Here is a 15538-nt window from a genome sequence, read left to right as displayed (position 1 = left end):
CGGGCATGTGCGCTGGTTGGAGAGGAGCGAAGGGGGCCCAAGCTTCAGTGTGGGAGCCCGAGGGTGGCTGCCGGCCCAGACCAGCATGCAAGAGGGTGGGCAAGTGCCAGCACGTGGGGAGGGCAGCGCTGAGCACGCACCTGCGATGGGAACGGTGGGGCCGTGGACACGGCCGGCGCTTCGCATGGGGCTGTGCAGCAGGCAGAGAGGACGGGGAACGCGTCCTGAGGGAGGTGCGGAGCGGAGATCGCACGTGGCAGCGCGGAGCCCCATGGGGAAGGGGTCCTGAGTGGGCCAAGGAGTGGGCGTTGCTGGGCTTGGGTGAAGGTGGGCCTGTGGTCCATGGGGCCTCGGGGTGAGCGGGGGCTCAGGAGGTGGGAGCTGGGAGGAGAGGGACTGTGTGAGACTCCCGAGAGGTGGTGGTGGGAATCGCCACCCGAGGGCCAGGGTCTTCATTGGAGAGCGGTGGTAGGCCAGGAAAGGGTGGGCTCTTGTCAGCTGGGGCCAGGTTTGAGTTGTCATTACCTGTCTGTTCCCTTCTGGCAGGTTTGTTACGCGGCCTGACGTCAAGCAGAAGAAGATGGCGAGTTTCCTGGACTGGAGCCTGTGCACTTTGGCCCGCTCCTCCTTCCAGACCATCGAGGGGGTCATCGCCATGGACGGGACGCTGCAGGCCCTGGTAAAATGAACACTGCCCCAGTGGGGCTTCAGCAGTCAGTCTGTGGGGTTGTGGGAAAGGCAGGGACAAGCCCTATTTAATACCTTGGTTTCATTGTGAAGTGGCTGGAACACAGGAGACGTTGAATCCCGACAAGATGATCAACTCGGTTTCTCTCCTCTGCTGCTTTGCATTGGGCCCTGTGACCCAGGGCTGGCCCTGTGCTGTTGGCGATCGACTTTCTGCCCAGGTGAAGGGGATGGACTGGTGATGCTGTGCGTCGCCACCAGGGGGCACTGGTGCCCGCAGAGCAGAGCCAGAGCCAGTGGGCGGGCAGGGGAGTGTCCTCCTTGGGCTTCCTGCTGCTTAGACAAGTTACAGAGGAAAATGGTTAGAACCAGCGTAAAGGAAACAAGGCAGGTGATCTGGAATTTGTTCTTGTTTAGATGCTCTGGGTGTTTGCACCAAGTGCAGACCGGACCCGCACCCTTTCCTGGCTGCCTTTGCTTGTCTGGTGGTACTTTTTCTAGTGTAGACGGGGAGGAAAGGTTAGTTTAAATTCTTCGGGGGAGGGGAGGCTGCCGCACCTGAAGCTCTGGGGTCATGGCTCCCTTCCCTGGACCCTGTGGTCCTTGCAGTGGGCAACTTTGTCCTTGTCTCTGAAGCTGGCGGGCCCAGGGCCCGCTTAGAGGAGAGCAGGGTGTTTCGGGCTGTGTTTAAATGGGGGCATTTGGGCCGTGACTCAGTGTGATATCATCTTCTTGGGTGTCGTCCCATCTTCTCTCTTTGGCGGTGGCAGCTTCTGACGGGGTGTAGGAGGCGAGAGGGCCTGGGGAAAGCGGGGCTGATGGCGTGATGGCCCGGGGCGGAGGGACAGGAGGTGGGAGAAGCAGAGGACAGCACTCGGCCCTGCCTCCTCCACTCCTAGAATGTTCTCTCATCTGTGTCTTTTCATTCACAGTATCTTCAGGAAGGGCTGTCATTTAAATGATGAGACTATCTAAGACATTAAAAAAAAACAAAACCAAAAACCTTGAAAAACAAAACCTGTCCTGAGTTCCTGTGGTCTGTTGAGGTGATGTCTGTTTCTCCTTGTGGCCTTTTATTCTGTAAATAAACGTGATGTGTTATTACAGAGGTTTTTAATAAGTTGAGATACAGTTTGCATAATACCCCCTTTAAAGTTCAGTGGTTATTTTGTACATGCACAAGATAACAACTGTCACCATTGTCTAGTTCCAGAATACTCTGATCACCCCAAAAGGAAACCCCCCACACATGAGCAGCACCTCCTCCTCCATGGCCCCGGGCACCCCCAGTTCCTGGCAGCTAGTGATCTACTTTCCATCTCTCTGGATTTGCTTTTCGAGGACGTTTCACACAAGCGGAGTCGTGTACGGTGTGGCCTTTTGAATCTGGCTTCTTTGGCGTCGTGTTCCCACAGGACTTCCCGTGTCGCAGCCTGTCCGTGCTTCCTTCCTTCTTAATACTCCCTTGTAGTTACTCAGAATTCTGAGATACTCTGAATAAGGCTGATCTGAAAATGTGTGTGTCACATTTTGTTTGAGCATATATTTTCAACTTCCTTGCTACAATAGTAGCAGTAGATTTTTTTTTTAAGTGTAACAATTTAAATATACTTCCTGTGTTTCTGAGGTCTTCTAGAAACTTTTTATGGCATACCCACCTGTCATACTGACAAAACATGGGTATCAGCCTGTGGCTGCAGGCAACTCTCATTCCAGCCACGTGTGTGGGGAGGTGCTTCAGGAGGACTTTATTGCTTTGTTGGGGGTCGGTGCTGGGGGAGGCTGGCCAAGAACGGTGCTGAGCATGGAGTAGAGGGGAGGGAGTGGTCCTGGTCACCAGGCTCTCGCTGCAGGGTTCCTGGGTGGGCGTGTGCAGGGCATCGAGTCCTGGTGAAGAATGGGGTGAATAGGGCTGAGATGGTTTATTTGAAGGTTTGAGTGTAAGTGGATTCTTAGTTTTTTGGCGTGAGTCACATCGAGAAGTCTTAGGTCATAGAGAAACAAGGGTCTGACGAACGCCGCTGAGCCTGCCAGTCCACTTGGGCCTGCAGGGTAGGCCCGTCCGGACATGGGTGCCGCTTCCTGACTCACTCACTTTTGTCCTGCTTTAGACCTCTTCTGCCCAGTCTGGAATCTGCGTCCTTGACAGGCTCCTGGGGTCTCCTGGCAGTGCTCCCTGGCCTGGAAGCCACCCCTCCTGAGGCCATTGCTGCACTCATATCAGGGCACCTGGGCTGTGGGCGCCTCCACTGGGGGGCTGAAGCCAGTGGTGACCACCCCCAGGGCCTGCAGCTGGCAGGGCCTCTGTGGCCCTCGCCCAGAATTGGTGGCGGTGGGCTTTTGGCTCAGGCCACTAGCGAGCGGTCCTGTGGCCTCCTCCAACTCAAGTCCTTGGGATGCTGGGGCCTCTTGGCTTGAGAGGGTCGTGGGGTCACTTCCCAGTTTCTGCTGTGGCTGGGCCCAGAGGTCCTTTCTTTTTTTTTTGAACAGTTTTGATCCTCTCACTGCTTGTTTCTGGGTTGTTCCCAAGTTCTGCTGCTCCTTCCTACGTGGGGCACAGGTGTTGGCGAGCCTGCTGCCGCCCTCCTGCCGGCCCTCACTGGCCTCAAGTGGGGAAGGGCTTTATACCGGGAGGCCTCCCCGTTTTACACTCAGGAGGAGTGAAGGCCTGTTGTGTCTTCCTCCTGAAGAGTAAAGTGATTTTCTCAAAGCCTTAGCAAAGTTGAACCCCACGTCCCCGCCCCTGTTTTGGCCCAGAGGAGGAAGCCCTGCAGGCCGAGGTGCGTTGGCAGCCACGCCCTGGTGCTCTCTGGGGAGATGTGCCCTCGGCGAGGGTATTGCCTGCTTCGACAGTCCTGCCAGGGGAGGTGACCCTGCCGTGCTCCCGGGGGCAGGCCCATCTCTTCTGCAGCCTCAGAAGCCCGGTGGTTCCTCTGGAGAAAAAAAAAAGCCCTAGGGTCTCTCTGGAGTCATGTGCCTTCTTTCCTTTCCTTTCTTTTGAAGGAGAAATCTGGTCTAATTGCCGCTGCTGCCGCCGCCCGCCCAGGCAGGAGGAAGCAGTGCTGGTGCTGAGCTCTCCGAGCAGGAGCGGTTTCGCCATGAGCTCGTCAGACCTGAACGGGGAGGCTCGGCGTCCGCTGTGCATGACGAATCCTGCAGGTGTGCTGCGCTGCAGGATTCCATCTGCCGCCTCTGATGCACTTGGCTGCACTCTATCCACCTGCTCATTAGTGTGGGTTAGGCGAAACAGGTGGACTCGTAACAAGTACCGTCGAAACTGGGCCTTGATTTTTATTTCCCTTGAAGCATATTTCTCTTGCAGCGGTGATTTTTTTTTTTTTTTTTAAACTCTTGTGGGAGGGAAACGTGTCTGGCGGCTTCATGTCATTGGAAGGCCCCTGAATTCTAGCTCTTTGAAACAGCCTTTGATTTAGGCCCTCCTTAAGCATTAGGATTAGTGGAAATCTAGGAAATTCAAGGAAAGGAAACATAGTATTAAAAATGGAGGCTGGTGGCCATTTGGACTTGGTGCGCTCTGCTCACACTGGCAGCTGTGCCGTCCTCGCTCTGGCCCTGCAGGTTGGAGGTTCACAGACCGACGGGTGGCTCTCTGTGCGCCCCGCCCTGCCGCTCCGTGACCCCTACCCTGGCACTGGACAGGGGTGCGCTGTCCTCTTTGCCAAAGTCTGGGGTGTGTCCCCCCTTCACAGTGAGGCTGCTTCTGTCCGTTCTATCACTGTCATAGGTACACCTTGTTAAAGGGTGAAACAGTCACAGACGACACGAGAAACCAGGGAAGTGAAGAGAAGGCGCGGGCTCACCCAGAACCTTTCTCACGTGGACGTGGTGCCTGTCTGTTCAGGGTTCTTTGGAAACAGCACCCAGTGGTTTCATTTAAGGTGTTTGGTCAGAGGACAGACGAACCTGCTGGGGTTTTTCAGTCACAGCACTTGCCTGGAGCAAGGTTCTGGGTGGAGGAACATGGGGTAAGAACCCTTTGAATGTGGCCATTTTCAGGGTGTGCACATTTATGAAAAGTTCGTGTGCTGTTGTCAGATTCAGCAGAAATAAGGCACCTTCAGGTTCCTCATGTGTCTGAGATGTGAAGCAGCCAACTCCGAGTCCGCTTTCGTCTCACGTGACTCATTGTTCTGTGCGCGGCGGGCGGCCCAGAGCACGGGTCTTGTTAGAACACGCACGGTGTGAGGCTGGCCTCCGTTCCCTGGCGGCCTGGTTTGTACACCTGCTGTGTGATGGGGTGACGTGTCCGGCAGGACAGGTGTGCCCTCGCCGGCGGCCCAGCTTGGGCCCACGCTTGCAGGGGAAGGGACTCGGCCATTGCTGCGCCCCCCCGACCCTTGGATGAGAGACAGACACAGAGCGCTGTGCCCTGTGGGAGACAGACGCAGACTGTCTACCGTTGTCCCTCCGCCCAGGTGGTGGTGCCCGCCTCGAAGCCCCCACCCACCCGGCTGCTTGGCCACCCTGCCCTGCCCTCCAGCGTGCTCTGTGTGTGCCTGAGTCTCCCTGACCTTCGTCCCTGGTTTCTGTCCTCGCTCCCAGAGCTCTGGCTCTGCTCACCTCTGGTGCTTCAGGCTCCACAGCTCAAGGCGGTGTCTGTCGTGCTGTGGCTCTGCCCTCCTCCCACCCGAGTTCTGAGTGCGGCCCCGCAGCAGAGGAGGGTGCCGGCCGGCACTCTCTGTGCCCTCCCAGGCCAAGTCCAGTGCTGAGCCCCACGGCAGGGACGTGGTGCGAGGTGTCTCCCCGGCCCAGCCCTCCTTTACTGGTCCAGTGCTCGGCGGGCCACGCTTGCCGCTGCCCCCCCGCCTCCCCCCATCCTCCACCCAGGTCCTCGCCTCGAGCGCGGGTGTCTGCCCGCTGCTGCCCGCCCTCCACTCAGTGGCCTGCCCTGTCTTGAGGGTCCCTCGGGCAGGCGCGCTGCCTCTGGGTGTTCTGCGTCCCGTGCTCATTTCTGCTCCCACGTGGCCTGCCCCGTCAAAGCCCTTTGGTTCAGTAGGCTCAGCTCTGCCCATCTGGTCCCAGGCGAGGCTCTTCTCCCCTTTCTCTTTGTGTCTCCCTCCTCTTCTCTCACTTCTGCACGTAGTCCTGTCTTCCTGCCGGGGTCGGCTCCAGAGCTCGGCCCCTGCCCCTTCCTGCGTCCTAGCCAGCTCTGCTTGGGACTGTTCTCTGGGGAGCACAGCCCCCTCCTCTGACCTCTGCTCTGGGAGCTGTGCAAGCCCTGTGTTGACTGTTTCTCAGTTTCTGGGATAGGGATCGTGTGTTTGTATCCTTTGTATGCCATGTGTTAGGCAAATAGTTTGCGCAGTCAGTATTTTTGATACTCGTCAGTCAATTGAGAGTCTGTTTTCATCTGAAGAATCTTCAGCAGTAAAGTCAGTGGTCCTAGAGAGGCCCGTTTGGGAGGGATCGGAAGTCCGCTGGTCTGGCTCTGCCTCCAAGACTGTCCCTCTGGTCTTTGCCATCCTCGGGGTTTATCTTCCCAGTATGGAGGTCGAGGTGCAGCAGCCTCTTTACTGCTCTTCAGATTGATTCTGATCCTTTTAAGAGCAGAGCCTTGAGCTTTTTTAGCTTCATGGTGTTTGAAATTCATGTATTAGGGGTGGTGGAAAGCCTGCCTGTGCCTGTGCCTTTGTGTGGCTGCTCATGGTTTGTGGTGTCTGTCCAGGCTTTGTCGGGGTGGCCGGGCCAGGTGAGAGCCACCTGAGTGGCTTCCCAGTCGTCTGCCCCTGCCTGGAAAAATGGCCCCTCCGGGTGGTGAGGCCAGAGGCAGCCCAAGTGCTCGGGTTTGGGGAGGGGTCATTTAAATGGGAACATCTAAATGCAGCTTGCTGTTAGGATCCTGACCTCTCCATGTTCTGTTCGGAGCGGTTGAGAAAGCTTGGCGGCTAATAAGGTGGTAGAATGCATCATCACAAGCAGGTTGACATCTGAAGACAGGAGGGCATGGTCGTCCGGTGTCCTCTGAGCTCTTGTGCGGCCTCTTCTAGGTGGGACCCTGGAAGGCGCGGTCAGGGGCTGGGCCGGGGCTCCATCTGCCTGCCTGTGAAGGTGTGTGTTTATGGTTGGGATTTCACTGTTAGGTTAGGGAAAGATTGAACTCACAGTGGGAAGATAAAGCTAGACGTGATTGTTTTGATCGTTTAAACATTTCTTTATAACTGTTAACTATTATTTACATGTTTATGTACTTAAAATCCTTTCAAGTTTACTAGGTGTATTAATAAATGTGTTTTATCAGAATTGTAGTTTTTCATTCTGGGTTTTAGCCAATAATAGTCAGCTGTTTTTCCCAACCATTGAAAACTTAACTTCAGCAATTAGAATTTTTCCATAGTTAAGGAAGTTTTTTTCTTTTCCCTGAGGACGTAGAGCAGGCACACTCTCAAGGGAGCAGAAGTCTCGCTGCTGCTTGAGGCTGGAGGTGCCTCTGGGCGGGCTGGCTTGCCCGCTCGCCTCCCTCAGGCCTGTTCCTCAGCGTAGCCTGCTGGGCATGGCCTTCAGGTCAGTTCTCCTCTGTATCTGTTAGTGCTCCCTCATCCAGTTTCAGCTTACTTTGATTTCTTAGGGAGATGACGGCATCTTTCATGTTCCCCCCACTTTTATTTTTGCAAGCCTCCAGGTGTGTGTGTGTGTGTGTGTGTGTGTGTGTGTGAGGGTGGATGAGTGGAGGGTGGTGGAAGAGGGGTGGTGGTGAGGTTTCTTCTCTGACCTGGTGGGAGGGGGCCTGGAGAGTGAGTTAAGAGAATCCCTCTGTACAGCGCCTTTGGGTTTACTTGAAGGGTGCTCAGCAATTAGCCTTTGTTGCCTTCCCTGGAAGGTTTGGCCCTGCTTGGGCTCTGTGGCTCCCACAAGGACCGTGGGTTAAGCTCTGAGTGGCATCCGGCCTGGAACTGAAGTGTTGGTGCCAACGGTCCTTTCCGATCACGTGTTGTCCCCTTTGTGTGCGCACATCAGGAACAGTGGTACCGGGGTTCGGTGCCCTCCTCGGCCCGGAGACGGGCCTCAGGAGCACAGAACAGGGGAGGCTGCCCTTCCTGGCCCTGTGCCATCTGCTGGCGGTGTCACATCTCCCTGGGGGACGGGGAATGGGCCGTCGTGCAGCCAGGTGTCCCGCAGTGCTCCTCAGCTCGCAGGACAGTTCTCGGGTACTCGTGGCACCCCTGAGCCCTGTGGTGTGGGCCCCTTTCTCCCAGAGCCTGGGGTGGAGCTGCTTTTCTTGGCCTTGACTCGGTGGTGCCTCCAGGGGCCTCAGACCAGCATCTCCTGCTCAGCAGCCAGGCAGACTTGCTTCCAGCAGCTGACAGCCTGTGATTTACGGCTAGAGAACATGCCCCGGGGAGGGAAGCTGGTTGCACAGCGGGCAGAAGAGCCGGCTTGGGTGGGTGGTGACTGGAAGGTGTGGTGGTTGAGAGCGATTACTGAGAAACGCGTCTGTTTGCACCTTGTGCTGTGCTGGTTTCTAGAAGAGCAGGAACAGTCATCCCGCCTCAGATGTGCGTGCTCTGTGGCCTTGTCTCTGTGTGGGGTGATTGCCTCAGGGGTCTTCAGTTGGCCCGTGTCTTACGCATCCATGAGAAGTGGGGTACCCTCCCCATGTAGTGGCTTGGCTGATGGCTCCTCCTGAGCATCTAAAGATCAGACTGTTTCTGTGGGCCACTTCCTCCCTTTGCTGAGGGTCACCATCCTCTGCGCACGCTGGGTTGGACTGTGTTTTCAGGAGGGAAGGCCAGTGAAGACGGCCCCGTTTCCTGTGGAAAAGCAAACCAACCAACAAAACCAAAGCCCTGGCCCTCTGTGATTCTTGTTCCTCTTCACCCCTTTTGCCCTTCTGAGTCCATTCACAGGAGAATCCGTAACTCCTGTGACCCTTCCCTCCGTGTGTACAGAGTCCGCCTGGTGGTGGCCGTGGAGCTGGTCTGGGGCCAGGAGTAAGGAGAGGGCAGGCCGCACCGCACAGCCCATTGCTGTCCCTCACCTGCCTCGCATCCCTCCAGCTCTACCATGGCCTCCCCTGGAAGCCAGGCCAGGCCCTCGCACAGGACCCAGACAGCTCACACCCCAACAGTGAAGCTTACGGGACAGACACACAGCCCCTAAACTGCTGATCTCGTCACCAAGTATAGAATAAAAATGAAGTTTTCAAAGGGGACTCCTCGTTCTCTACCCCCTAATGTGCTGAGGATTCTCCACGCGTGTTACACACGACACGTTTGCTAGAATTTGTTATGAAGCCATGTGGGCCTGGGGTTTTCTTTCTGGAAAGATTCTGCAGTACTAATTAGTTTTTTTGTTTGTTTTGTTACATGATCCAGGTCCATTCAGATTTTCTGTTTCTTAAGTCATTTCTGCTAATTTGGAATCTCGTAGTTTGTTGCTTTCTTTTGAGTTGTCTTACTTGTTGTCATAAAGTTTATAAAATTCCTTTGTTATCCTTTTGGTTTCTGTGGACTCTTGTGAAGTCCTTGAATTCCTGACTTTATATATGTGTGTTGTATGTGTTGGTGTGCACCTGTGTGTGTATATTAAAATACACAACCACACACGCTTGTGTTGTTGAACTGTTTTAAATCACTCCACTGCCTCTAAATACTTCAGTGGGTGTTCCACATAATCAGCACGCTGTTTTTGAGGACTAATTTTTAAAACAAAAGTGTTTTTACCCACATAGTAATAATTCTTTTTTTGTAACTTATTTTTTAACTGGAGGAAAATTGCTTTTCAGTATTGTGTTGATTTCTGCTGAAAGTGAAAGTTGCTCAGTCATGTCTGACTCTTTGCAACCCCATGAGCTATACAGTCCTGGAATTCTCCAGGCCAGAATACTGGAGTGGGTAGCCTTTCCCGAATCCAGGGGCTCTTCCCAACTCTTCCCAACTCAGGGATCGAACCCAGGTCTCCCGGTATGCAGGCGGATTCTTTACCAGCTGAGCCACAAGCAAAGCCCAAGAATACTGGAGTGGGTAGCCTATCCCTTCTCCAGCGGATTTTCCTGACCCAGGAATCGAACTGGATTCTTTGCCTAGCGCAATGCAAATTAGCCATAATTAATACATATATCACCTCCCTCCCCTCTCTCCATCCAACCTGTCTAGGTCATCACAGAGTGCCAGACTGGGTTCTCACCAGCTATCTGTTTTATATGTATCAGTATATATGTTGATATATGTGTGTGTGTGTGTGTGTGTGTCTCCACATGTATATGTAGCATGCATGCCTACTAAATTGCTTCAGTCACGTCCAACTCTTTGTGACTCTATGGACTGTAGCTCACCAGGCTCCTCTGTCCGTGGGATTCTCCAGGCAAGAACGCTGGAGTGGGCTGCCGTGCCCTTCTCATGTATGTAGATATGCATGTTGATGCTACTTTCCCCATTCTGTCCTGCACTCGCCTTCCCCCACTGTGTCCACTGGTCTGTTGTCTATATGTCTGTCTTCATCCCTTCCCTGCAAATAGGTTCTTCAGTACCATTTTTCTAGATTCCACATAAATGCATTAATACAGGAGATTTGTTTTTCTGAATTCCTTCACTTTAACAGGTTCATCTACCTCACTAGAACTGGCTCAGATTTGTCCTTTTTCATGCCCACGTGGTAGTACTTCTGATGGTAGGATCCCCTGGAAGAGAACGGAGCGTGGGTACTTTGAGTTCAGTGGTGCCCAGCACGCATTCGTGCCTGCTAACCTGGCTGTGTCTGCCCGCCGCGCCGCCCTGTGTGGCGGGGTCTCTGCTCTTGCCACCTGGGCTCAGCGCAGAGCTTGCGGGGGCAGGGTTCAGAGCCGTCAGTGGTTCTGGTGCTTCAGAAGTTGAGACCATCAGTCTTCCTGGTGGTGTTTTCTACGTCACTTCCTAGAGCTGTTGGCGCGCTAGGGTGTGCTTCATGGGTTTAGAAAATTTCGGCAAGATTTGTGTCGGCAGTTATTCTTATACCAAGACATTTATTTGTGTTTTGAAGTGTATAATTGCTATCACTTTGAAAGTCGATTGAGACCTGAGTGGTTTCATAACTTTGTGCTTGTCGTGTTGTCGGCTGTATCCTAGAGGCTCCGGTTCTTTGTGTGCAACGGCAGTGGCCGTGTGGATGGCCTTGTGCTCCGAGGACAGAGGGGAGGTGGTGTGTGACTGTGGTGCGCTGGCGCCATGACCTGGGCTGGGCCAGCCCTGAGCACCCTGCACCCCTTCCCCCCAGCCCTGCTCTGCTTGGAGGAGAAACCGGACCCTCAGTGAGGCCGCATCCTTGGCCAGGTACTCTGTCTTGGTTTGTATGAGGCACTTCAGAGCTGAGACCACCATGGCCAGGTTATTGTTATGAACCCTGACGTTTAGTTTTTTAAAGTTAGCGGTATCTAACAGTGGTGTGTCCTGTAAGCTTTATTGTTGGGGTCTGAACTGTCTGGGTCGCTGGGGAGGCCAGGGTAGAGCTGGAGGGATGCGAGGCAGGTGAGGGCTGGCAGTGGCTGTGAGGCGCGGCCTGCCCACTCCTTACTCCTGGTCCCAGATCAGCTCCACAGCCACCAGCCTGGGCCTCTGTCCTTCTGAGCCAGTCCACTGGGCCTGTCCTGGCAGTCTGGGCGGGAGGCTGACGGCCAGCACTGAGAGGGTGGCTCTTGTGGCCGCTGCTGCTGGAGCAGGGTGAGGAGTGCTATGCCCGGGGCCGTGGGCGGCTCGCCTGGGGGCTTCCCATCCTGTTGAGACTCATCCGGCTGCCGGATGGTTTCCTCCTTCCTTTCCACGGAGCCACCTCCCTGACTGCTTCCAAAGTTCACCAGGAAGAAGCTCGGGGATCTGGGTGACTTTCCCCCTTGTCATAAATCCAGATTGTAAAGGCAGAGATTTCAGGTGTTTGGGGAGTGGTTTACCAGTCCTGAAATGGGTATATTTCAGATGTGACCTGTGGGTGTCCGGGGGTCCTTCTCCATTTATAGTGTGTGTCATGGAGGAGCGAAGTGCCCTGAACGTCCCAGTCTGATGGCTGGCTCATGGTTTTGGGGTTGCATTGATGGGGAGAGAAGGGCAGAAAGTGCAGAGCAGAGCGTGACTTCTGCCGAGGGGCTTCGCAGCAGAGGTGCAGAGCAGGGCTGGCGCGGCCAGGGTGTTGTCCCACGTGCTGGGACATGGTGGTGGAGCTGTGGGCTGCTGGCTGGGAGGTTGCTTGGTGCTTTGAGTACTGGGATGTCTTGGGCCTGTGGGTCTGAGCCCCTGTGGCCTGTTCTGTGTGCCTGCCTTGGCGCGTCCAGGGCTCCCGGGTGGTTAGTCTCCACATGAAACGCCACTGACTAAGTGTCTGGGATGGTGTTCACCCTCTTCATCTCAACTCAGTGTAGCTCATTGGCTGGCAGGACCTGGTGTTGGGGGACAGGGTCCAGGGAAGTCAGGCCCATGTACCTTCAGATGGTCTAAGCAGCGGTCTTCTGTGCCAGTTAAATGCTATTCCTGAAGGAGGACAAGTTCCTTAGCTGTTTTCTTAAAGGTGCTCAGCTTTAGAGCTCTTCGTTTAAGGGCTTGGGTACCTGTGTGAATTACCACAAGTCTTGCAGACTTGCTTCCCTGGTGGCTGAGACGGTAAAGAATCCGTCTGCAATGCAGGAGACCTGGGTTTGATCCCTGGCTTGGGATGATCCCCTGGAGAAGGGAAATGGCAACCCATTCCAATGTTCTTGCCTGGAGAATTCCATGGACAGAGCAGCTTGGCGGGCTACAGTCCGTGGGGCCGCAGAGAGTAGGACACGACTGAGTGACTAACACTGACTTTGCAGACTTGAAAGCAGAGGGTAAAATTTCAGGTTGAGGACTTCAGGGTTTGATGTTTTGACGGCCTGCTGGCCCCACGTGTGTGCGGTGCAGGAGGGGCCCTTTCTCCTTTGTTGACTCGGATTGCGGATGAGTTTGTGGGAGCCTTACCTTTGTGTGGGATAATTCAACCTGTGGTTCTTATCCTTTGGTACCTTCAGTTACACGCCGGTCCTGGAAACCTGGTGCCGTTCTTTCCTCTCCGTACAGGCCGGCGCGCTTACTCCAACACGGGCGTGCGTCAGTGAGCCTGCCTCAGGCTGTGTCCCTGGTTTATGCTGCCCACTCGGAAGATTTTCAGTCTCGTAATTTCTTTCCTGTATAGCAAATCTTGTTACTTCATGGCGAGTGTTCAGGATAAAAATTTTGAAAGATTGCAAAGAGTTGTTTTGATAATTTATGTTTTAAATTTGTAAAGGTTTTTGTAATATTTTAATAGTTTTTTTTTGTTTGTTTTTTTTTTAGGCACAAATATTTAAACATGGAAAACGTGAAGACTGTTTACCCTACGGTAAGATTTATTTGTAAGTGAGGATGTGTTTGTGACATGAGTTTGCCCAAATTCTGATCAAATGTGTCTCACTAAGATTATTCATAGGCACAAAAATTTGTGACTTGCTGTATTTTTTTGTTGTCACAAATTTTTTTTGTCTTCTGTGTGTGTATGTGTGTGTGTGTAAGAGAGAGTGTGTATGTGTGAATAATCTAACTCTTTGGCCTCAGGCCTTGTACGGGAGGAGGTCTGGGTTCCTGACTGACAGGTCTCGATCCTGGGGACTTGGAATGTAGACCTAGCCCTGAGGTCTTCAGCTCGCTTCTTGGGAGCCCAGCTGCATTCTTGCTGGCACCATGGCTACATCATTTGCCCTTTTCGTCGCATTCTCTTAATTTTAGATTAAACTTCAACTTAAGAAAACCTATATAGTCATTCTTGCTGCAGGAAGGCTTACTACCTGAAACGAGAAATTTCTTAGTCTGTGCCTTAGAAGATGCATGGATCAGATTTGGGTAGTAGAGTCTGTTTATATCTTGACATTTCATCATGGGACATTTCATATACACAACGGAAGAGACACTGGTATAGTGGACTCTCATGTTTCTATCACAAGCATCAGGTTTTTGATGCATGGGCATCAAAACAGCATGCATGGGCATCCTGTTTCATCCATGCTCCCCCTCACACACCGTCCCCCCTGCCCGAGACACCCTGTCATCCCACTGGCATCTGTTCACTCTTTTAAGAAACATCATCTTGATGTCATGGTCACACCTGAGAACGTGAGCAGTCGACACTCAGCATCATCACACGTTTGTCCTCAACAGACTTGCACATGCAGACCCCGAGTCTGTCTTGAGTTACCATCAGTTGTACCCAGGCTGGTCACTGTATGACGTTTGGGTCTTTTGGGGAGTTACCCAGATGCCATCACAACTTGGCTTGAAAACTGCCCTGCTCTTGTCTTAACGCGAAACATGGTCTCGTGTGCTCTCCTCGCCTCCGCCTTCTCTGACGCTCTCCTTATTGCCCTGAGCAGCCTTAGTGGCAGGGGGACCCGATCACACCGCTCCCCTGGTTGTGGAGATCCCTCCCTGTTCTTAGAGCCTCACACCCAAGTCTGTCTGCATGGTCCTCGTGGCCCTTAGCGTGTGCTCCAGCGCCATGCGCTCACCCAGCCTCTCTGCTCAAGGTGCTCCTCGCTCCCTGGGCTCCTCTGCGTCCCGCCTCTGGATGCCTGGTGGAGCAGGTCCGACTCCAGTGCGCTTAAGTGACATGAGGTGACGAGGTCTTAATGAAGCAGAGCTCAAGGGGCGCAGCGTTGATGTGGGCCTTCACGCTGACTTGGAGGAGGGGCCCGGGAAGTGTCTGGTTTTGATGTTGAGCATGTCAGGTGGGGTTGGTGGGTTTGGGAGATCACACAAACCTTTCCAGCAAACTGAGCAGGATGTTCTGTGTTCGCAGCTGCCACCGTTCTCCAGTGCCTGGACAGCTGCAGGCTCCCCGACAGCAACCAGACCTTGCTCCGGAAGCTCGGGGTGAAGCTCGTGCAGCGGCTGGGCCTGACCTTCCTGAAGCCCCAGGTGGCCAAATGGAGGTTGGTAGACTGAGCAGTGACCATGCAGCCTGGGGTATCTGGAGGCTGGTGTGGGGCCCGGGGTTTCAGGCATCTGGGCCCAGTGGGCTAATTGATGTGTCCTCCTGCTTTCATTCCCCCGCCCCCCCAGTCTCAAGACTGTTTCTGATTTTGAAAGGAGCAGCTTTTTTCTTTGGATTATTTTCTGACTTCACATCTTCCAGGTAGAATTTTGAAGTGGGGCTGATGAGAGGGAAAGCTTGTCTCTTGTTCTGAAAGTGCCTGTTCTAGTGTAGGGCAGCATCACTGACGGGTCACACCGCAGGGGAAGCTCTATTCTGGTCATTTCAGTCTGGGTTTCAGGCTCACTCCTCAGGGTTTACTCAGAGAGAGCTGTCTCTGTCTGAGGATGGAAAAGATGTCTTAATGGTCCTAGTGGCTCCCATGGAAACAGCCTGTTCTATTGTGCTGGGGTACTACATTTTTAACAGTCTTCAGTATTTTTTTAAAAAATTAATTAATATATTTTAATTGGAGGCTAATTACTTTACAGTATTGGAGTGGTTTTTGCCATACGTTGTCATGAATCAGCCATGGGTGTACATCGGTTCCCCATCCTGAACCCCACTCCCACCCAGTCTTCAGTTTTATTTCAAGTATTAATATGTATGTTTTGGGAGGAATTATTTGATGATGAGGAATCATTGATTATGTTTTCAGTTATAGGGAATTGCAGAGAAGTGTGTTATATATTAGTGATGTTTTACTGAAATACCTTTTGAGTATTCTGCATACTGTAAGGATGTTCTGTAAACTTTATGAGACTAATGTTAGTGTCTGCTTTCCAGACGCTGTAAAAGGTTAACATTCTGTACTATGTTAGCGTTCCCCTGAGAAACAGAACCAGTGTGGGAGTGGGTGTGTGTGTATGTGTGTTAAGAGACACAAGGAATTGGTTCCTGGTTGTGA

General features: G+C 53.3%; 1 protein-coding gene across 5 annotated transcripts in view; it reads left to right on the top strand.

Moving 5' to 3' along the window:
• Nucleotides 1–15538, top strand: part of TBCD (tubulin folding cofactor D) — a 148305-nt gene that overhangs the window by 24545 nt on the left and 108222 nt on the right. For all 5 annotated transcript variants that reach the window (XM_010816446.4, NM_174194.2, XM_010816445.4 and 2 more), the window contains 3 exon segments: nucleotides 547–679; nucleotides 12963–13008; nucleotides 14458–14590. In XM_010816446.4, coding sequence (XP_010814748.1) covers nucleotides 547–679; nucleotides 12963–13008; nucleotides 14458–14590 — 312 coding nt within the window.

The sequence above is a fragment of the Bos taurus genome, chromosome 19, assembly GCF_002263795.3.
Source record: "Bos taurus isolate L1 Dominette 01449 registration number 42190680 breed Hereford chromosome 19, ARS-UCD2.0, whole genome shotgun sequence".
NCBI lineage: Eukaryota > Metazoa > Chordata > Mammalia > Artiodactyla > Bovidae > Bos > Bos taurus.
This window is presented reverse-complemented; position numbering and strand designations above follow the sequence as displayed.